At 35.0% G+C, this 24,210-nt stretch overlaps 1 protein-coding gene across 6 annotated transcripts in view; it reads left to right on the plus strand.

The window, feature by feature from the left end:
- GCA (grancalcin) overlaps window positions 1-24,210 on the plus strand; it is a 39,563-nt gene that overhangs the window by 5,338 nt on the left and 10,015 nt on the right. For 3 of the 6 annotated variants that reach the window (XM_081262074.1, XM_081262075.1, XM_081262077.1), the window contains 3 exons: window positions 15,074-15,151; window positions 18,394-18,549; window positions 22,911-22,980. In XM_081262074.1, the coding sequence (XP_081118200.1) occupies window positions 15,125-15,151; window positions 18,394-18,549; window positions 22,911-22,980 (253 nt within the window). In that variant the 5' untranslated portion in view covers window positions 15,074-15,124. Of the gene's footprint in view, window positions 1-1,803; window positions 1,823-15,073; window positions 15,152-18,393; window positions 18,550-22,910; window positions 22,981-24,210 lie in introns of those variants that run through there. The other 3 variants (XM_081262078.1, XM_081262079.1, XM_081262076.1) reach the window with 2 other exon arrangements.

Consider the following 24,210-nt stretch of genomic DNA (forward strand, 5'->3'; position numbering starts at 1 on the left):
GAAAATTTGTTTCCCAGTTTCTTTACCTTCCTAATATACACATTGCTTTTGAAGAGTATTTCCCAAGAGGAAGCACCAAACAGCACACTTGATTCCCTTTTTGTGGTCACAAAAAGAGCCAGGTGACATTACAGGAAATTTATTCTCAGCCCTATCTTCAAAATAGCCTCACATGGAAAGATGTTTAACCCTTGCACCAAATGCTCCATGATTTGAAACTTTAACATCAGTTAATTTTCCCTTCAAACCCACTTGTTATTGTATTGCCCAGGCTGAGGTGAGAACCAGGGATTACAGCTTCTGCTAGCCTATGGAGAATATGCTTGAAAGTGAATAGTTATGTTCTGTACCACTGTGCCAAATAGTTCATTGTGAATACTGAGCCATCACTCTCCTTGGGGGTTCTGTTATTTTGAGCCTCTGGTCACATTTACCTTGGCTTGTATATATTTCTGTTTAAAGATGCCTTATTAATATATATTGTTAATTCATCAACAGCAAGTTATTCATGACTAATGCTAAAACTTAAGCCTGAACAAAACTTATCTAACATATTTATTTTCTCTGTAAAGCACATGGAAGCTTTTATATGTTTAGGAGCATTAGACAGTACTTTAGCACTGGGCCTGAAAGGCATCTCAAACAGTCAAACACCAACAAAGCATACACACACAAACTCACACACACACACACACACACACACTCTCTCTCTCTCTCTCTCTCTCTCTCTCTCTCTCACACACACACACACACACATACACACACACACACATACACAAACCTGCTAAAAGGTCACTTGCTGTAGTGTGAGGCTAAGACAAGAAAGCAGAACCTTGGTTTATTTGACCTCAGTGTTGGGAGCACATGGGTTGTGTGATTCAATGTTTTTTTGTTCTATATGCGTTTGCAAAAGACTGGAAATATACCACAAGAATGGATTTGGGGATTACAACTTTTAGAGGTGGGGTCTATAAGGAGTTGATTAGACCACAGGGGCTTTGCTTTCATGTGTGGGACCTGTGTCCTTATAAAGGCCATGAGGAATTGAGATTGGTCCCTTTTGTCCTTCTATCTAACATATTAGGACCATCATTCAAGACATCATCTTGAAAGCAGAAATGGGGCCCTCACCAAACACAGAAGATGTTAGCATCTTGATCTTGGGCTTTCTGTCCTCCAGAACTGTGAGGCAATTGATGTCTCTTCTCTATAAATTACCCAGTCTTAGGCATATTTTTTATCATCGGTAACTGAGAAAAACTGTATGTGTAGGCAAACACATACACACAAACATACATACATAGAGCCTAACCAGTGTTATTTGAAAAACTGGATTGTGTTTTGTAGACATATTTCTGAATTATTTATAATTCAGTATTGCTAATGCTATGAATTAAATGGACACGTATTTTCAGAAATTTATTAAGGAACATGCTGTAGTTTGGAGCATTCATCCACCAAGTCCATTGACCTGGACAATGTCACATATTTGCTTAGGAACAAATAAAACCCATTATATATTATAAAAAATATGTAGATTCATTGCAGTAGCACTTTGAGCTCTTCAAGTATAAATTTGTATCTGGTATTTGGAAAAAAATGGAATGCGAAAAAAATGGATTACATATAATTAAACTGAAAAAGCCATCTAATGTCTATGAACTACAGAGAAAATAGCAAGTACAAGGAATATAATTCAGGTACTTTGGAAGAATGCTTGCTTACCTCCAGTCATATTGTTGCCTACACCCTTTGTTGTTCTTTAGCCTACAGGTTTAGGAAAGAGACAAGGGACAGAAGAAGCAATTCATCTCTTGTTAGGGTAGGTAACTGTAGTTTTTTTATACTTTTACCACCCACAAAGAGGGAAGTTAGGGATACTATTAAGAAATTCAAATTTCATACCAAAATAATGTAGTTATTTTGCTGCAAATTTTTATGCCATATATGAACAATGTTCAAACTGAGAAGATTCAGTGAGCCTTAATGCTAGATAACATGTAGGGTGATGGACAGAAACTCAGTTGGTGAAGCTTTGGGTCATACCCCCTATTCCAAAGAAAGCAAATCTCTCTCTAATTTTTAAAAACTTTGGGATTTATGTATTTTTGAAAAGGTGTTTGAAAATCTCTGTATAGAAAGATCAAAACATGATGTCTAAAAAATTCTTATAAAGATAGAAATATTGAATCAGAGCCTTCTTGGACTGACACACTGACACACACACACACACACACACACACACACTTGACAAGTAGCAAGATGGGTTCCAGACAGGATTCTGGCTTTATCCACAGGCTCTGAAACCTGTTTACCATTTTGTAGAGTGAGGGAAAGGGACTTCAATAATATTGTACTGCTATTGTGGTAAATGAGAGTGCATGGATAATGTTGGTAAATGAGTGAAGTAATGCTGCATTTAGTTATTGAGGTCACAAATTATGCCATGTTTTACAACGTGAAATTATACTGCACTATAAAAATATTTCCTGATTACTCCTAAAAGAATTATTTTTTCTTCTCTGTCTCCCTAATTAATATGTATGTGTCTTATTTGCTTACATGGGTATTTGTGTTGAGAATACTTAAATTTAAAGGCCCCCAGAGCTTGTATAGTCCTTCCTAATCCCTAGAACTTGGTGGAAATTTTTAGAACTTCTTCAGCACTGATGATTTCATTTTGTACATTGTTTTCTCCCTCGAATGCAGGAAGAACTTCAATGGGGAAATATTTACACTATGTGAAAGTGACAAAGTTGTCTAAATTATTCTATTGCTTCAAATGATCTACTTAGTAATCCTCTGGGGGCTGGAGGTGTAGCTCAGTGACAGAGTATGTGCTTAGCACAAATGAGACCCTGAGTTCAATTCCTGGGTCTGAAAAAGAAAGGAATCAATCAATCAATCAATTAATAAATAAAAGGTACTTTAAGATGAATGACTTATAGTTTTAATAGAAAAGCAAAAGTAAATAAGGCTGCAGGCATGGACTGTTAGTGATATCTAGTATATGCCTCAGAACTGCTTTAGTCATTTCAAAATGGTATATGTTCACAAATGTGATGCATGCTGTTCATTAAGAATTAAGAGTTATATTAACATTTTATATTGTGAAACTTATAAAAATGTTTCAGGTGAAACTTTTCTCACACACACACAAAAAAAAAAAAAAGAAAGAAAAGGAAATAAGAAATGACTTCTGGAGGTTGAATAAATTTCTCTGATGGGGCTGAGAATTACCTAAGGCTCATTATATGCACAGAAATCTAAATAACAAGATGTCTTCTCTGAAGAGCTGGTGGACACAAGCAGTCAAGGCCAAATCTTTATCTTGGTTGTATTCAAGCCTTATCAGAAAGGTAGTTAAGTGGGATCCCCTTCTGAGGTTTCCTTCCTGAGCCTTCTCTGTGCTACTACCCATACATGAAGCTTCCTCTGCCGCCACCTTGTGGGGCTTTATCAAATTTTAACTGCATTAGTAGTGATTAAGCTGATATCAACTAAGCAAAATTGTAGCTATGTACAATTATAGAATTTTTGGCAGTTAATAGAAAAGTGATAATCTATATTTTTTAGTGGCTTCCCCTAAATATAATTTAAAGTGTTCTTTTTTAAAATAAAAGCAAAGAAGGTAACCTTCTCCCTGATTATCTGTGCTACTAATCCTCTGCCCATTCTTGGAAAGAAATTCATTTTAAATTAAGCTGCTCCGGACCCAGGATACTTCTGCTACAGAGTCAGAGGGTAAGAAGGGAGGCACCTACATGTAGGGCATTGAGACTGTGTAGGGCTACTTTGACTACACCCACCTTATACCTTCCTGACATTCCTTATGTGATCTCCCGGTGTCCTGGTTTCCCTACAGGTACAGCACTTGCCTCACTTTTTTGAAACTTCATTTTGACTTATCTGCCATTCCCAGTAAGCTGTAAGCTCCACAAGGCCAGGAAACATGTCTTCATCCTTTCTGAATCCTCTCATCAGCCGTAGAGCCTCAGACAGAAGCAGCACTCAATGAATCGACTTTCTTTGGAAAATCCTTTTTTTCCTTAGAAGGGGAAAACTATAGGGTTGGGGCCAGATTAATTTAATCTAATCAATATACCCCACCTTCTAGTTATAGTGATTAAGTAAGGGATGGTCATGTACCCCAATTAGAACCAAAGAGATAAAAGTGGAAATTCCCCAAGCTATTTGTGAATCAAGGGTTGAGAGGGGGCCTCCCTCCTGTCCTAAGGAAGAGGGAGAGGGACAGAAACTGTTGATATACCAGAAGAAGCCTAATCTGAATCCAAGACTGGTGAGTCATATGAGTCAATATATTTTCTTGTTTGGATATGTTGAGTTGGGCTTTCTTCACAACATAAAGATTAATTGAACTAATGGGGAATATCTTCCTTTTTCACAGGAGAAACTGAGATTCAAACTGAGTTACTAATGTCTCAAAATCAATAGATAAAGTTGGAATCAGTTTGAATCCAGATTATGCTTGTTTTACGATTCCTTCAAGAGAATAACTAGAATCAATCTGACTTCTCTTGAAGTCAGACTGTGTATGTGAATTAATAAAATCTGTGTTAATAAAGTTTAAAATAATCAGTAAAATTTGTTCTAACTCTGGCATTGATACTAATTTATTATCTTCATAATATGGTTAAAATCTGATATACATATTTTAGGCATATGCCTTTCCAATAGCTATCACTCTTGTTTTCCTCAAAGCATTTCTCAACTTATGTAAAAAATTTATTTAAAATAATATGCAGAGGAATACTTTACTGAGGAAATTTAATGCAAATTATTATTTGATCTTTCTTATTCTTATACCCAATATTTTTCTCCTATAAGGTCCTTGCTTAGCATCTAGATGGCAATCTTAAGTGACAGCCGCCATTTTAAGGAAAAAGTTGTGCTTTCCAGCCCAAGGGCATTTCTTAGAAAGGCACACCACTTCCTCATACTAACCCAACCCCTAACTACCAGCATTAGGACTTGCTGGGCTCTGATTCCTGAGCCTGCCCCTTAAAGTCCTGGAACCCAAGTCTGTTTTGCCTTTCTTTGCTTTAGAGGCTATAGAAAGATGGCCTTTATTTGTCAGGTCTGACAAATAAGTTCTCCTGTGTATTTCTGCCTGATCTTTCATTTCTTGCTTACCTGTCTCTCGTTCCTTGCTTTCCCTTCACCTCTTACATCCCAGCTGAACCCCTTTTTTGTACCTTTCCATTTGATTATATTTTTGGATATCATTAACTATGATTTTATTAGACAATTTATGGGAAACTTTTGCATAAAGATTCTGTTACTAGGTAACATCCTCCTTTCTCCTCCCTTTCTCCTGGGCTGGTTGCCTAGTTCTCTTTAATATGTGGCCCAAGTATGCAATCCAATGGTAGCTGATAAAAATCTAGTTTTTTTTTTCTTCTCTTTCTCTCCTAGATAGCCTAGTTGTTCAGTCGTGTATTTTGATGCACTATTTAATATAATTATTCTATAAATATCACCTTATGCAATTTATTTGGATCTTTATTTTTCCTTACAGAATAATTACATAGGTTGAGACTCTAATTAAAAGAGTTGTTAAATTGGGGCAGAGTTGTAAGGTGAGTTTCAGAACTTCTTTTTTCTTCAATATACTTGATATTTTTCAGTTGCCCTTGAAGATCTGTTCTTCATCTTTCTCTACATTGCTCTGTGTCCTGAGAGACTGACCTTTTTATCAACTACTTCCTTTTCCTCTGGTTTCTGATCAGGTTTAGCCAACAGAAGCACTGATAGGAGATCAAAGGCAGGGAGAAGGGTGAGGTTTTGGAATTTCTTCTCTCAAATTCATGTCATCTGGCTCAGCCTGCATCTCTGCATTAAAGGTCATATATCATGGAGCCTCTTCATATAGCAAGTTTATCCAGGTTTCAGTAACTGCACCCTTGTCTTCTTGTACCATCAGCCCAAGGGTGGTACTAGTGCCTCAGTGTTTTAAGAGAATGCTTTTTCCTCCCTTATCAGTGTCTCTTACCTATGTGGATAACTTTATAAATAGTGACTGTATGACAACCCTTTTATTGTTGTGTTTTGAATGTGCCATCAGCTTTTTTTTTTTTTTTTTTTTTGAAATGGCAGCAGCTAAGCGTTATGGTTAAAGACCAGAAAGCAAGACATGTGTTCAAGTGAAGCCAGAATTAAAAGATGCAGTCAGTATAGATACAGTCAGTATAGATAGGTAAATCCAGTTGGGTAGGATCATAGAGGCCAATTTGGGTCCAGGAAGTTGGAGGGGGGATTTAAATCCTAATGCCTTCAGAGCTCTTCCTCCACCCTAATCAAGATAACCTTCTCCTGCTCTAACCTGTTGCTGAGATAACCTGTCCCAGGATTTTTTTCTTTCCTTCTTGGCTCCTCCAGCCTGTCTGCTTCTCAACTTTTGGCCATCCCACTGAGCATCTCCTGGGCCTACTCACATATGCAGGAAAGAAAGAGATAAGGAAAAGAGGGCAGGAGAACAAAAGAAGCCTAGGACATATTAAAAAAGAAAAACCCCTCACTTTTTGGGATACCAGGATACCAGCTATGGCCCCCTTCTCCTTCTCAGGAAAAGTCTATATTCCCCCCTTTTAAATAAACCCTGCTTTATATGCTTGCCTTGGCATGCTTCTCTAGTGTTGTACTTGAGCATTTGAGGGAGCAGAACTCTGTAATCAGTGGTATCACAAGGTGAGCTTGGTTGAGTGGATCTCATGTGGTGTGTTTATTGGGCTTGTTGTACCCACTCTGGGTTCTCTTGGCACCATTACAGATCACAGGTCTTCATTTATGTCAGTACACATCATAATTCCTACCTTTAGGGACTTTATAAGGAAGATTCCAAGAATATTCTTTTCATCTTGATTTAGTTTCTAATTAAAAATATTAAGTTTTAAATCAGTTAATTCTCAGATTTTAAGTAGCTACAAAAGCTCTAAGAATGGGACTTTACTTGTTCACTCATCATTCATTCAAAACTGCACAAGTACTGTGGGTCATTATTTTAACATGAAAAATGACCAGGTTATGTTTTGTTTGAAAAACATTTTGCAATTGTTTTGGTCTATGTCCACCTTAAAAGTTTAACTTATTACTATCCTCGTTTTCTCTTAAAATGTAATTGATGCTACTTATTTCCCAAGATTGTTTTGAAGATCAAATGTGATAATGTGCAAAACTGTCTGTGAAAGATATCCCGTGCTATGTGCTATATAAATACACCGATTGTAATTTGTTCATTCTTATTACAGGTCTCATTTGAACAAATAGTTTTAGAAATTTGGGAGTGTCTTATTTCACACATATATAAAACACCTGAGGAATAATATGAAAATGTGTTGATCTCAGCATTCATCCAGTCTAAAATCTACTGAAGAACTGGGTCACTTTTCTTTTTAATGAAACTATTTTTAATTTTTTGTAATAGGCGTTATCTCACTTGATTCACATTATACTTAAGCAAGTTACTAATAAAAGCAATAAGCACCAAAAACAGCATCCATTTAACATTTAGTTTATATATTTCGAAAGTCAGTTTTGTGAGTTTATCAACCCATCTTATGTATATGTAATCTAAAACATATTCATGAGCATGAAACTTAGATTTAAAATTTAAGATAGACATTTTTCCAATGTTGCCTGAGTAACACTTTACTTTATTGAGGTTATTAACTATAGTGTTTTACTCTTATTAAGTATTAGTTGTGGACACATATTGTGATCAACATTTCTCAAGAAGTCTTCATTTAATACAATTGCTTAATAAGACTTAATAATCAAAGTGAGGATATGTATGTTCAGGAACCTTTTGAAGAGCTCTGTAGACACTCTTCATATGTGCACTATTTATTAAATTGTTGTAAAGTTTGTGCTTCTGCCAAAAGACTAATTTATATTACTAGAAATAAAACCAGAAAACTTATTTAAGCTTAGGTAAAGAAAGGTAATTTTGTCATTTGGTCAAGGTAATAATGGTGAAGAGTATTTATTTTTGTCTTATTTGAAAAGCTTATTCTTTTCTCTTTGTCTTTACTGTTGGACAGTAACCTTTGTGTAATTGATGAAAACTATTGTGGGTTTATACGAAAATATCATTTTATAATGAAATAAATGGCTTCATTTTATAATGTCATATTTTTATGCATTATGCAAATAGCACATATATAAGCTTCCATTATACCACGTTAAAACACAATGAATAATTTCTGGACTAAGTTTGATAATTATTGTATATCAGTTAAATAAATTTATATAATACATTTTAGCATGATACAGATAAATAAATACTAGGCTGGATCCAAGGTGACATTATAACAGAGGACATTGTGACTAAGTGTCTATTCTTCCTCACCTTTCAGGTTTTGTTTGTTGTGGACTGAATTGTATCCTTCCACAAATTCTTTTTTTGTTTGTTTGTTTGTTGTGTGGGGGATTGAATCCAGGAGTGCTCAATAACTGGGCCACATCCCAACCTTTTTTATATTTTTATTTAGGGACAGGTTAAGTTCCTTAGGACCTCTGTAAGTTGCCAAGGCTGGCTTTGAACTCTCCATCCTCCTACTTCAGCCTCTTGAGCTGCTGAGATTACAGGTGTGCAACACTGCACTCAGCCCACAATATTGTTGTTGTTTAAACCCTAAAACCCAATGTGATGGGATTTAGACATGAGGCCCTTAAGAGATAATTTGGTCTAGATGAGGTACTAAGGATGGGGTCCTTCTGATGAGATTAATGCCCTTATAAGAAGAGAGCTAACAGAATTTAACTTGCTTCCTCTTTCTCAATCCTCACTTACACAAGCAAAAGGTGATGTTAGAACACAGGAAGAAGGCAGCTATCTGCAACCCAAGGACTGACCCTGAAAGTACCTTGATCTTAAGCTTCCAGTTTCTAGAACAGTGAGAAATAAATTCCTTTTTTTTTTTAAGCCACCCAAATTGTGGCATTTTGTTCTGGTCACCGGAGCTGACTGAGGTACCTTTTGTACACTTTCTCAAGTGCTAAATAGATTTAAAACTTGCCAGAATTATTTTGCATATTCAATTGACTGTTATCTTCAATCCATTAAGTCATAAAGTTATTTCTATTATTTACTAATTTTTATGGGCCAAATGAATCAATTAACTAATTAAAATTAATTAATTTTTAGTGATACCAAAGAAGTATTAATTTCTTAGGCCCTTTTCACTTTCACTTGTAGCATTAACGGTTAGTCCTCATTTTAGGGTCGTTTTGGAAAAATCTCCCATGCCTTAAAAAATAGTTTGTTACCATTTCTAGAAGTAGAGGATAACACACTCCATTAAGATGCAGACACTGGGTGGTTGGAAGGTACCCTTATCAGTCAAGCTGTTAACTTCCAGAAGCCCCTAAAATCAACACCATACCCCATCTCATTGTTTACTCTAACTTAATAGGCCCAGTATTAATTTTTGATCCCATACCAAATAGTACCATGTCATTAAAGGCAAATCTGAAAACATCTGTAAATCCCTGAAGTTTCACCTTAAAATAGAACAATACCTCACCATCTCAACTGCAACACTGATATCACCATCAACTCTAGAGTATCAACAGACTTGTCTCAGTCTATTATCAACACAGCTGAAAGGGGACATGCTATGACTTCCAGATGAAGTCATAGCATGTCCCACTTAGGTTCCAACTTTCAGCTCCCTCTCTCAGCCAGATCATGAAGGAGTCTTCAAAATGATCTATAAGACTTAGATGATCAGCTGTAATATCCCTGCTCTGTAAGCACTCTGACCTCTGTTTGCATCTACTCAAGGTTCACCGCCCTCCTTGCTGTTACTCAAAGAGGTTAGGCAGGCCTCTGCTTGAGGACCTTAGCTTTAGTGTTGCCCTAGAATACTCTTCCAACTGATACCCACGTCTTAAGTTGCTCATGTCCTTTAAGTTTTTGCTCAAGTCTCATCTTTGTAAGGAGGCTAACCTGAGCACTCTTAAGTACTGCAACCTATTCTGTCTTCTTCCTCCCCTTAACTTTGCTTTAGTTTCCATTTTTATCTAATAGCACTTACCATCATCTCCTCATATACTCCTTCCTTTTCTTATTTTCTTAATTCACCATTGTCTTTTCTACTTGCTTGAATGTAAACTCTTCAAGGTCATGGCCATTTGTCACCTCCCATTGCTATACTTTTCCCCGTTTAAAATAGCATTACTTTATATGTGTTCAACAAATCATTGTTGAATAAATGAATTATGAAGCTTCTTGGTGATAGAAAGTAAACTCCATTAATTTTGGTTTTCAATTAGCTGATGGGGCTTATTTGTGGTGTTTAGTATAATTTGACTTATATGAAAGAAGTAGGCTTTGACTGCAACTAAAGTTTGCTGAGGCATTAAGATATACACACTTATTTCTCCTGTGTCCCCACTCTTCATTCATATAGGAAGAAAGAGAAAATGGGGTGACAATAGATGGGGAAGAAAACCAGAATTAATTTAGTGTTTATGATGTATTGGTAATTGTGTTGGTTAATTGAATATCTAAATTTATGATTAAGCAATCATGATTCAGAAGAAATTCACAGGTGGACATCATCATGTGAGGCTTGTGATCACCAGAAAGCACGTATGCTTTGTAAGAGAAGTGAATCAATTGGTTAACCTTGGTCAAAATAATGCATCTTCCTGTCTATTTCTCTAAATATTTTTCTACTATTCATTTTCTACTCTTTAAGCCCCCCCTTTTCCCTGTGTAAATAATAAATAATTTTTATTAAATTTGAAGTACTAAAGTTGGAGGTAGGTAGGGAAAGGGAAATGCATTAAGAGATTATGTTCTGTTGCCTAACTGTTTGAGTTCTAATCTCTGCTTTGCTACTACACAACCATGGGCAAGTGAAATACAATTTACTACCTTACTTATTGCATTAGCAAAATAGGACTAATAATAGTACATGCCACATAGGGTTGTTTTGAGGAATAGCACCTCAAATCAACAATGCCTACTACATAGCATTCACTCTAGAAATAGCTATTTTACAAAATATTGAAGCATTTTCTGAAATAAAAGTATATGATTTTAAATATTTTGTGCATTACATTTTCATAAAATGCTGTTGTCCATACAGTGTAAACTGATGCATTGAGACAAATTATCATCACTTTTATTTTTTAAAAAATCAAGGATCAGCTGAATTTTTTATTTTTGAAACATTATAATTACAAATACTAAGTTTAGGGAGTGAGATGCTGATGCTGCAGAATGTGGTTTTCAAAGTCTTCTCTGTGTCTATCTTCATGATAGGAACTTTCCTGTGCAACGCTTTCTCTAAGGAAGAGATACACTGTCAGGATCTATAAAGGATCTAATATTTTACCCCACTTGCAAGCTAATAAAGTTTCAGAGAAATTGGCAGAAGGCATGAGATTTCTGATTCAGAGATAAAGGACTTTATTACTCAAAGCACAAAAGCAGCTTGAGCAAAGTCCCCCAGGGCAAAGTGGAACTGTCAGGAGGGTGATGCAATTCAGTGGGTTTGTTACCAGGCTGCTTAGGAAACTACATACTTTGGAAAGTCCTGTCTTTTAAAAGGGCTAATAAGACATTTGGTATTTGTTTTTTAGGGATTGGCTAGCTTCACTAAGCATAATCTGCTCTAGTGCCATCCATTTCCCTGAAAATTCTATGATTTTGTCATTTTTTATTGCTGCATAGTACTCCATTGTGTATAGATGCCACATTTTTTTTATCCATTCATCTATTGAAGGGCATCTGGGTTGGTTCCACAGTCTAGCTATTGTGAATTGTGCTGCTATGAACATCGATGTGGCAGTATCCCTGTAGCATGCTCTTTTAAGGTCTTCAGGGAATAATCCGAGAAGGGCAATAGCAGGGTCAAATGGTGGTTCCATTCCCAGCTTTCTCAGGAATCTCCAAACTGCTTTCCAAATTGGCCGCACCAATTTGCAGTCCCACCAGCAATGTACAAGTGTACCCTTTTCTCCACATCCTCGCCAGCACTTGTTGTTGTTTGACTTCATAGTGGCTGCCAATCTTACTGGAGTGAGATGGTATCTTAGGGTGGTTTTGATTTGCATTTCTCTGACTGCTAGAGATGGTGAGCATTTTTTCATGTACTTGTTGATTGATTGTATATCCTCCTCTGAGAAGTGTCTGTTCAGGTCCTTGGCCCATTTGTTGATTGGGTTATTTGTTATCTTATTGTCTAATTTTTTGAGTTCTTTGTATACTCTGAATATTAGGGCTCTATCTGAAGTGTGAGGAGTAAAAATTTGTTCCCAGGATGTAGGCTCCCTATTTACCTCTCTTATTGTTTCTCTTGCTGAGAAAAAACTTTTCAGTTTAAGTAAGTCCCATTTGTTGATTCTTGTTATTAACTCTTGTGCTATGGGTGTCCTATTAAGGAATTTGGAGCCCGACCCCACAATATGTAGATCGGAGCCAACTTTTTCTTCTATCAGAAGCAGAGTCTCTGATTTGATATCAAGCTCCTTGATCCATTTTGAGTTAACTTTTATGCATGGCGAGAGAAAGGGATTCAGTTTCATTTGTTGCATATGGATTTCCAGTTTTCCCAACACCATTTGTTGAAGATGCTATCCTTCCTCCATTGCATGCTTTTAGCCCCTTTATCAAATATAAGATAGTTGTAACTTTGTGGATTAGTCTCTGTGTCCTCTATTCTATACCATTGGTCCACCCGCCTGTTTTGGTACCAGTACCATGCTGTTTTTGTCACTATTGCTCTGTAATATAGTTTGAAATCTGGTATCGCTATACCGCCTGATTCACACTTCCTGCTTAGAATTGCTTTTGCTATTCTGGGTCTTTTATTTTTCCATATGAATTTCATGATTGCTTTATCTATTTCTACAAGAAAATGTCTTCTTTGGTATAATGAGAGCAACTATGAACAGAGCAGGGAGGAAGAGCAGGAAGAAAAGATTAACATTAAACAGAGACAAGAGATGGGAGGGAAAGGGAGAGAAAAGGGAAATTTCATGGAAATGAAGGGAGACCCTCATTGCTATACAAAATTACATATAAGATGTTGTGAGGGGAATGGGAAAATAAACAAGGAGAGAAATGAATTACAGTAGATGGGGTAGAGAGAGAAGATGGGAGGGGAGGGGAGGGGGATATTAGGGGATAGGAAAGGTAGCAGAATACAACAATTACTAATAGGGCATTATGTAAAATTGTGGATGTGTAACCGACGTGATTCTGCAATCTGCATTTGGGGTAAAATTGGGGGTTCATAACCCACTTCAATCTAATGTATGAAATATGATATGTCAAGAGCTTTGTAATGTTGTGAACAACCAATAAAAAATAAATAAAAAAGGGCTAATAACAAACCTACCCAAACTTTGTCCTGGAGGAAAATATTATCTTAAAAATTACATGTGCATGAGGCTGGAGTTGTGGCTCAGCGGAAGAGTGTAGAGTGCTCAACTAGCAAGTGCAAGGCCCTGGGTTCAATCCTCAGTATCACATAAAAAATAAATGAATAAAATAAAGGTATTGTATCCAACTACAAGCAAAAAATGAATATTAAAAAAAATACACATGCAGAAATGTAAGAGACCCATGGAGATTTGATACCTGGTATGCCCAAATATAATCCATCAATCAGTATGATCATTGTAATGAAGATACCCCAAAGTTCAAATCCTAGATTTAGACTAACCAGTAAATGTAGACAATCTTTCCCTAAGTATTTATTTGAATATATAGTTAATTCTGTGTATTAACTTGGCAACAATTTGTTCAGCTTTCTATTATCACTTGATACCTTAATGAGTCATACATTCTTTTCTGCTACCAAGTAGAATTTGCCATTTTTTCTACTTATTTATTTATCCCAGTAATTTAACTTTATTGGTAAAGTATTTCTTATTGTGTCAGAGGAACTGACACTTTCTCAAGAATAGCTTGTACATTTTCAAGCTTCCTTTCTCTCTGTCTCTTCCTGGTAAAACTGTTTCACAAGGTCCAAGATATTCCTCTGTGGTGTAGCTAAACAATAGTTAAGTTTTGCAAGACTGATTTCATCTGCTAAATAGTTAACACTTCTTTTTAACATCCTTATTTTTGAAATAGCTCCTCTCTTATTCTTCAGTGATAACTTGAAATAATATCATCTTTGTTTTGTCTTAAAACTGAAACTATGACTATTTTGTTCTTTTAAACTCAAGAGCTATAAATTTCATTTGTATTCTAGATAAAAGCAGACTTGTCAATTACTTAAAAATCAAAATTAAAAATTAACTCTTTACCAAATGATAAATAGCAAAATATTCTTTGGTATAGATAATATTTAATAAGGGTTTTCCAAAGGTTGAGTCACTGGTAGGACTGCCAGATAATATACAGGACACTGTGCATTACTGACCTATAAACAGCAAAAAATGCTAAATATAAGTGTACGTGTGTATAATATTTGAGACTTACCCTAATTGTTTACTTGAAAATCAAATTTAACTAGATATCCTATGTTTTTATTTGTTATATTTGACAATTGTGGCCAGACTCCTAAATTTGGAGTCAATTGGGGTTTAATGCAGAAGTACTCTCCTTTGGGCATAGCCATGGTCACAACTTCAAAGTTTTGATGTGACATCAATACTACACAAAAGCAAATATTAGTAACTGCAAAATTTGAAATTCAAAGATGACTAAGTCTAAGCGCAGAAGAGTCTAAGAGTAGAAGTGTGCTGACCGGTTTTGATTTTCTAGGGAGAAAAGAAACTTTAGGAAACAATAGCTTAGAGAATCCGGAGTGAGTTGGTTAAGAACTTGAGTGAGCCAATAAGAGCTGAACAAACCGGTTCTCTGAGCCAAGAGACCTGATAGCCAATCAGAACTGAGGAGAGTGAGGCTAGACTCCGAGAAAGGGCGGGCTCCCGCAGTGTGGTCGGTGAAAGGCAAGACTCAGCCAATCGGAACTAGGTAGGGCGGGGCTGGATTCAGGGGGCGGGCTTGAACGCGCGAACGCGACGCGCGGGGATTGGGTGGCTTTTGTCCTGAGCTGCACCTGCACTTCCCCGCCTTTCTCACCAGGGCGAACGCCAACTCAAGAGTGAGTATTGGGTGACACTTGATCGGCTCTTCATGGCCTACCCGGGATATGGAGGAGGGGTGAGTCCTGGTTACTTCTTCGTGGCCTCGGTCCTCTCTGGGTGTGTGGCCCGACGGGCGTTGCCACCGTGCGGGTCCGCCCACTGCCTCCTCGTCCTTCTTTGGTGACTGGTACTAGAGGGCCTGGAACAGAACTCTGAGTGGTGCTGGAAACAGGGACTGGGCGGGCTAAAATGGAACTGCAGGTGTTCCGATCCTTGAGGACCCCTAAGTGTCGACCCTCAGTGTGACGTTGACATGTGAATTGTGTTTTTGAAATTTCTTTTCTTGGAACCGAGGAATAAAACATCCTTCTCCTTTTGTAATAATCTTATAGGGTTCTCACCCCTGCTCCAAGCAGTTTTGTTACAGATCCTCTTTCTGAAATTATTTTTACCACTTCTCATTTTTAAAATTCCTTACAAATACGTTAAGATGAACTCTAAATGCCCCGAATACCTTTTCTCAGAGCAAGGGCAATCTGTTTTTCTAGACTTTGTTTTTGAAGTTGTGAAGATTATTCTTTCTCATGTAATTGTTTTTTCTACATCACCTTTGGGAGTTAGAAGTCTTAATTGTAGTATCCTGTGGCTAGTACCTTCCTTTTGGAAAGGAATCCAAGTCTTCAACCTTTTTATCAGTAATTTTCAAAGTGCCTGGAGCATACTTTTTGTTTAAAAAGAGTGTGGGATGGTCCACTAGGGTGCAGGCAGAAGGTAGCCTGTTTTCTATTTTTATTTTAACTTTTTTTTTTAAACCTAAAAATGGAAACTATGCTTTATTAATTTTAATCCAGGAATTGACACTAGTGTATGGTAGTGGTGTTCAAAGGAATTAATTCTAATCCTTGGGACTAAGGGAGAATCATTTTTTAAGGTAATGGGTTTCCAGGCTCTCAACTCTGACACATACTTGTTCCTAAACTGTGTTGCTTGAAAATGTGCCTGAATTCCCTCTGGCATCTTCCACTTTCCAATGTCTACTTTCAGTCCTTAAGTTACTAAGGAAATTTAAGGTGCCTGAGGAAGGTAAAATCTCTTTCAAAATTAGTCAAAATAGCATGAATCCATGAGGCATTTGAAATTTCACTACCTTCTACATATTTTAATTAGATTGCAGTCCCTGTTAGAAATATGTTACTTTTACTCCTAGTTGGATGTCCTAATTTCATGTATGTGGTAGAGATGATGGTGATAGTAATAACATATTAATTGAAAGGATTTGCTACTTCCTTACCCCCATTTTTATCAGAGTGCTTGTGTTTAATGGAAGGAAACATCTGAACATATTTTAAACATTTAAATGCTTTTTTTCTGCTTATCCAAATAAAAGCAGCTCTTCACATCTATTTTCCAACTCCTTATTAGTAGCTAGGACAAAAATACCCTCAAACAAAGAAAGCAATATAGATTAGTAAAATTAATACTTTTCAGTGGAACTCTTTTAAGATACATTGAATAAAATCCAAGGGTAAAATATGCATTATTTCTTTATTTGGAATATATTTATAAGTTAAAATTGTTTTATGAAACATATTAACTATAGTCAATATAGATCTAAATTAATATTTTTATATTTAACAAAATATAAAATGGTAGTTGTTAGACCTTTTTGAAAGTATACTTTTATCTGACCCAGTAAATGATTCATCTTTTTAAATGCTTTTCTAATACTTTTTTACTTGTTTAGTAAGAGTTTTTTTAATCAAAATTGTATTATTTTCATTGTACTAATTTTATAATAAAAATTTTCACAGGAAATAAAATTTAAAATTTTAATTTATACATATTTTCATTATATTTTTTCTTCCTCCTACTTGAAATTCTTTTTTCTTTCTGTCTTATGGCAACCTCTTTTCAGCCTTCAGGTCAAGATTTTTGTTTAATGGAATAAGTTTATAATCTACTACTTCTTTCTCTCTGGACTCACAAAAATTCTGAGCAAAATGTTTTTCTAAGGTATTAAAAGCATATGCCATGTCCCAAAATGAACAGTAAATAAGAGAGAAACCATAGCCATAGCTTGAAATAAATGTGGATAGGGTTTATCCACATGTCTCTGAGGGTAAGTATATTTGAATACATGGTCTATTTCTTACTAGCTATTTGACCTTGACCAGTTCAGGAGATCTTGAAGTTTTAGAACCTCAACTGCAAAAAGAACAAAATACTTTTATATCTCATGGAGTTGTGAAAATTTAATAAAATAATCAATGGAAGTACTTAGAGTGGTACATGGCATATAAAAAGCCCTCAATAAATATTAACTGCCTAATATTATTATTTCATTGGTATTATTATTTTTCTTATTATTATTGGAGTGGACTATTGTAATATATTAGTATTGGATTATTATTAGTATTGGAGTGGACTATTGTAATATATTAGTATTGGACTATTATAATATATTAGTATTGGGGTGGAGTTGTCACTGGATTTTTTTTCTTGTCATCTTAATTTTTTAAAAAATAAAACTTTTGGGGCTGGGGATGTGGCTCAAGCGGTAGCGCGCTCGCCTGGCATGCACGCGGCCCGGGTTCGATCCTCAGCACCACATACCAACAAAGATGTTGTGTCCGCCAAGAACTAAAAAATAAATATTAAAAATTCTCTCTCTCCTGTCTCACTCTCTCTTTAAAATAAAAATAAATAAATAAATAAATAAATCTTTTATGGTGGAGAGGATATTTGAGCTATAAGCAGTTTCCCATGATTAGGTCCCAGTTTCATTGTATTGACCACATTTTTTTCTAAGTATGTGTCTTGAGGTATAATTCTGAGTTTCACTATATGTGAAGTCTTACATGTTTTACCTTCATTTATTTCAATGATGATGATGGTAAACTTTAAAAATTATACCTTATATTCTTTTGTTGAATTAAGTTCTTAGTGGCTGATGTTTTTTTTTTAACTACTTTTTAAAAATTTTTTACTTGTAGATGGACACAATACCTTTATTTATTTATTTTTATGTGGTGCTGAGGATTGAACCCAGTGCCTCACACATGCTAGACAAGCTCTCTACCATTGAGCTATACCTCCAGCTCTTAACTACTTTTAATGCTGAATAACAAATCCTAATGAACTCTGTCTTAATGTTAGTTACCTAGTATTATGTAGCTTAAGCTTTTGTGATAATTATGTTTGGGAGCTTTGGGTAAGTATATTTTTACTTTTCAGTGGACTTTCAATACATATTTTATTTGAAGCCACTTTAATGGATAATTTTTGTATTATTTGTTTTCTTCTCTTTTACTCTTGTAGTTTGGAAATTTTAGTGGTCAGATGCCAGGAATGCAAATGCCAGGAACAAGTCCAAACATGTTCCCTGGTGGTTACTCTGGGTACCCAGCATATTCAGACAATTATTCTTCAGCTGATGATGCTATGTGGAATTATTTCACTGCTGTTGCTGGACAGGTAAGGTGCTAAAATTATTGCACAAGTGTTAGTTTTAAAAAAAATGATTGGTATTCAAAAGAAATGCCAAGTATTTCACTTAGTATATCAGTTTAAATGCATATGGAACTTATGTTTTAATTTTATCTAGGCTGATTTTGTTCTTGAGACCTGAGATGAGGGCAGTCATAATTATTTTATTTTAAAAAGTCACTTTAAATCAATTGAAAGAGGAAAGATATTCAAAGTAGAAAAATCTAATTCTTCCTTACATAGTAGGATGTCTTCTAAGGTTTGATGTTGTTTGTCACCACCAAAACTCATGTTGAAATTTACATGCCAGTGCAGTGGTACTGAGAGGTAGTAGTGCCTTTAAGAGGCCTTTAGGTCATGTGGGCTCCATCTTCATCAAAGGGTAAAGGTGATTCTTGAAAGAGTGGGTTAGTTATTTCACATTGGAGTGGATTGTTTTGAAGTGAGTCAGTCACCTCCCATTTTTCTCTCTCACACATTTGTCTTTGGTCTTCACACCTTGTCCTTACAAAGAAGAGCTGATGCCTGTGCTTTACCTAGCTTCCAGAAACATAAGCAAAAACAAACCTCTTTTCTTTATAAGTTACACAGCCTCAGTTATATAGCTGCAGAAAATAGACCAACACTTTTCTTGCTGACATTATTTGACAAAGGGATTTTGTTACTAGTAGTTAAGTACATCATCAAAACATAAGTATTATAGTACTTAGATGTTTTCTTATTTTGAACTATCTTATCTCTCACTTAAATCTTCTTAATATCTTCCCTATGTTTGACAATGAGAAGAATTCTATTCCCTTGGAGAGATTGATAATCTAAAGCTAACTACATTTAGTCTGAACATCCTTTTATAGCAAACAAGGATGAGTATTACAAATTTAAGGGAAGGTAAGAGATATTTACAGCAATTAGTATTTAGTCTAGGGAACAATATTTTAACTTTGCCATTCATTCCATTAAAAAGAAGTGTTTGTGTGTATGTGTTTGTGTGTGTGTGTGTAATTTGAAACCCAAGTATGTCAAACAGTATTATAAATAGGAAATCACCTCAAAATATCATAAATTTATTCAAGTTGAGCAATTACATTTTTTCCACAGAAGGATTTATGTCATTTTTAGTGATTTTTTAAAATTTATATGACTGTCCAGTCTTTCAAAAAGATTATCTATATAATCATATTAGGGCATATTTTTCTATCTTTAACAAAAAATTACAGAAATTATTATCTTAATGATATATTATAGTATTAGCATGTTATTAATCTCTAATAAATTTGAATAAGTATGTAGAAGGCAGGCTTTATTATGACTAATCGGGAAGTATGAACCTGCCAATTCAGGTACATGAGTTTTGCATGTGAAGTTTTAGTGATAATAAGTAATTATGTGGTCAGGCAAAGTTTTTTCTTTATTTCTATTGCAACTACTGTTTATTATACCACAATTTATTCCTTTTAAAGTAATTTTATATTCATTATCTTGTGAAAGTTCAAGTGGTCTTAATGGAAGTATGTATCACATCCATTTTTCTGAGATATCAGTTGCATTTTTTTATAAGAGAATTGTTGAGTATTGAAGATAGGAAAGAATATAATTGTGATACATATTTGTATATTTACATATATAAGTCATATATAAGTATGATAATATATACACACATTTTGATATTTATATGTGTTATATATTTATTTATATTTTTGTATATTTTTTCCCATGGTTCCTAGGTCATAATGTCTTCCCTGAGGCAGGATATAGGGCATAGAAACTAGAATTTCTCTTCCCCAAGGAAGTCACAGAAACTTTTCCCTGTTCTTATATGGCCATAATTTTCTTTATTCTCTGATTTACCTTATCTGACAGGAGGTCATAAGACTCTTATTCTAGAGGAGTTCTCTCCCATACCCTGGAGGAAGGAATGCTACACAGAGGCCAAGTAGAGTCTGAATTTTAGGCCTTGCTGGATTTTCTTACCTAGTCTATTAGCAATCATGCTGATGCTATGAAATCTGAACCTGAAAAGACGGGGTTCAGAGAACTTCTATATAGCTGAACATGTGAAGGTTCTTGTTCACCTATTGATGTGCCACGAAAGTAGCACACCATAATTCCAAAGGAAGTCTAAAGAAAAAAAAAAAAAATCAGAGTCCCACTGTATGGGACTTCTTGAGGCAATTAATGGATGATGTCCTGCATTTTATAGCATCTGATTCTTAACCCTGGTAAAATAGTAGATATTGTTTTTCTTAGGAAGAGTACACCTTCACTTCTGAAGAGCAAGACATATAATTGACTTTTTATCTACAGTGTATCCTTTTAGGCAGAGCAGTGGGTGAGGGGAGCTTAGGCCTTTGCAGATAAATGAGCACATGGAAATGTGGCACACAGAGTTTAAAGCTGTTTTATTTTGTGGGAGAGGAAATAGTGAGCTGTTTTGTAGTTTTCATTCCATTCATAAAAAGGATCCTAAAATAACTTTTATGTGTTTCAACTAAAATTTGCAATAAATTTTGTTTCATATCTTTTCAACTAGCATTTTTTCCAAGTCTGCTTTTTCTATGAATGTTCTTTCATCGTAAAGAACCTCCACACCCTTTGGTTCCTTCTTCATTGTCTAGAAGTGTAGAATTTAGAGAAATACTCAGTTTGGGAAAGGTGTGAAATATTACGGAAGAGGCTGGTGAGAAACTTTTGTGTGAAATGTTACGGAAGAGACTGGTGCTTGAACAGAAAATATCATCTGACATGTAGGATTTGTTGCTCTTTATTTTAATTGGATTGATGTAGATTTTCAGTACACTTACATTTTTCTTGAAAACTTCATGTTTGTGTGGTCTGTACATTCCATTCTTTGCATTCTTGTGCTTTCTACGTGATACATTGTTTTTATAAATGGGAAAAAAATTCATGAGGCTCAGTAACTTCTCATTAATTTAATCATCAAGTAGAATGGCATTTTTCCACTTAAGAGTTAAAGAAAAGATAATTTATAACTACATCACTTTTTGTGTGCTAAAAGACATTTTTTAAAAAAAATCAAAAAGAAAGATAAATCATTTTCTTCCTTTACCTCTTCTAATAGTTTGTAAAAGAGTCTTTTTAAATTTAGTGTACCATCATTGACAGTAGCATGGCATTTGTGTCTGTTATTTCACAGAAATGGTATTGACAGTGGCAGCTCTCCAAATTAATTAGTAGAGTGTTTTACTAATGACTATTTGCTCAGAACATGAAGTTTTTGAAAGAGGTTTGTAATATAATAATCATTTGAAACAGTTGCTTCGGGACTTCTAATAGGGAGGTGGATAAATGTTGGTTAAATAAAATGTGCCCCAAAGTTCTTCTAAAGTTCCTATAACTGGAAGAAAGTATTTGTAATGTAGCTACAAGTCTAAGGAAATAGGTATTTTTAAAGGTATAATTTTATTACTATAGAATTTAAAATTTAATAAAGATCCCCAAAGTATGTAGGACCTAGGAAGGAGCACTCAGATATTCTAAGCAGAGATGACTGTAAGGATGCTTCATTGAGAAGAATATTACTCAGTATTTTAAAATTTCTATTAGAACCACTGGAATTGTGTTTGCAGGTTCATTGTTAAAGATCTAGTTGAATGTGACTATTTAAATACTTCTTAGAAGTTTTTTCTAAAGTATTTGTTCATTTCTTTTCTTTATGAAGCATGTGTCTTAAATTTACCTTTTTAATCTTTTCTCATAGCTCTTGTTTTGCATCTGTGCCAATGTATGTGATATTTCCAAGTGAATTACCTTACTGTATATTTGTGTAGAAAATAGGATTAGGTACTGAAACATAAGGAGAATACTCTGTTTCATTTCCATTGTCATTTCCAATAAATTCAAACAGGAATGTTTGGACACTAATCAGAATAGCTACACAATACAGAGGACTATAAAATTTCACTAGAGGTAATTGTGAGATCGAAAAGGATATGTTTCCCTGCCAGTAAAACATTCAATATGAAGTTTTTCTTTAGACATAGTTCCTTCCAAAAATGACCATGACTGGGAATGTTTGTGAGAACTTTTTAAAAATGTTTTATGGATTTTTCTATTTTAATTAGAGATTCAATGACTTTCACAATATATTGTTTTGAACTGTGATAGAACAGAGTGAATGTGCTGTTTTTTTCAGAAGTAGAGGAAATGATTCATTGCATTATGTTCTGTAATATGCTTTTGCGGTTGATAATTCTTTTTAGAATTTTGAAGTTGATACCAGTATTCTGAGAAATGCATATTTCTTGATTGAGCTACCATAGTTAATTAACATTTTAATATGCTTTTATATAACTAAACATTAAATAAGTTTATCATTATTGTTTTAACAGGATGGTGAAGTGGATGCTGAGGAACTTCAGAAATGTTTGACACAGTCTGGAATCAGTGGAACTTATTCTCGTAAGATCTTCCCCACCCCCTTTTGTTGAAATTGGAATAGGATATTCATTTTCTAGTTTTTTGTATCCCCATAATTAGAGTACATATTTAAAAATTTCATAGCAGTTATACATGCACATGGTTTAAAGAGATGGTTCAGCCAAATGGTTCAGTTATGAATATAATCTGTTCCTTGTACATTCCTTTCTTCCCAACATTAATCACTTATATAAGAGGCTTCTTTTTAGCTGATTCTTCTTGAGTTGAGAGGATTAAATTCTCTTTCAACCTTGAGGTAACCCTGTCCCTTCCCTTCACACAGGAATACTTCCCAGTCTCCCATAGTACAATATGGTGGTATGGTAATTTTGATTAGGTAATCAGTATTTTTTTTTTTTTTTGGTTTATAACTTTGTCTTGTGACAATATATGATTACTTTTCCTTTTTATATAACTTTTTGCTTTTCTTGAAATTAATAAGGTTAAGTATTCTATCTTTCTTATCAACCTGGAACTTTCCAGTGTGCTCTGCTTTTTGTGTGTGATTCTCATACTGGCATTCTTTCACCTTCATTCTGGAGCTGTCTTTGTTTTCTCGAGTTGGTTGGCCTCTTCACTCAATCTCCTGACATCTTGCTTTCCACTTAAAAAAAAAAATACAATCTCTTATTTCAATGAAATTTATCATTAGGTAAAATAAAAGTGGTAAATTTTGGTGACCTTATGTATATTAAAAAGATTTAATACTATCTTCAGAATGGAGGGATTTTAGGTCAAGTATAGAGTCCTGGGTTACAAATCATTTTCATATTGAATTTTAGAGGTATTACTTAATTGTTTTCAGCTTCCATTGTTGTTCTATCTTTACACTTCTGGCCCATATGTGATTTGCTTTTGTTCTCCAGAAGCTTGGGAGATCTTCTCTTTGTTCCTAGTATTCAGAAATTCCATAATGCTTTACTTAGTGGTATTCTGTGGGGAACTCAGTGCATGTGTGCTTACTCTGGAAACTTATTTACTTTAGTTATGGGTAATATTCTTCACTGATGTTTTCTCTTTCTATATTGCATGTTATTTGAACTAGGTCTTCTACTTATTCTTTTTTTTTGGGTGTGTGTGTGTGTGTGTGTGTGTGTGTGTGTGTGTGGTGCTGGGGATTGAACCCAGGGCTTTGTGCATGCGAGGCAAGCATTCTACCAACTGAGCTGTATCCCCAGCCCTCTTTTATTCTTACACTGTTTGGGAAATGTC

Source organism: Spermophilus citellus (genome assembly GCF_964194105.1).
Source record: "Spermophilus citellus genome assembly, chromosome: 11".
Lineage (NCBI taxonomy): Eukaryota > Metazoa > Chordata > Mammalia > Rodentia > Sciuridae > Spermophilus > Spermophilus citellus.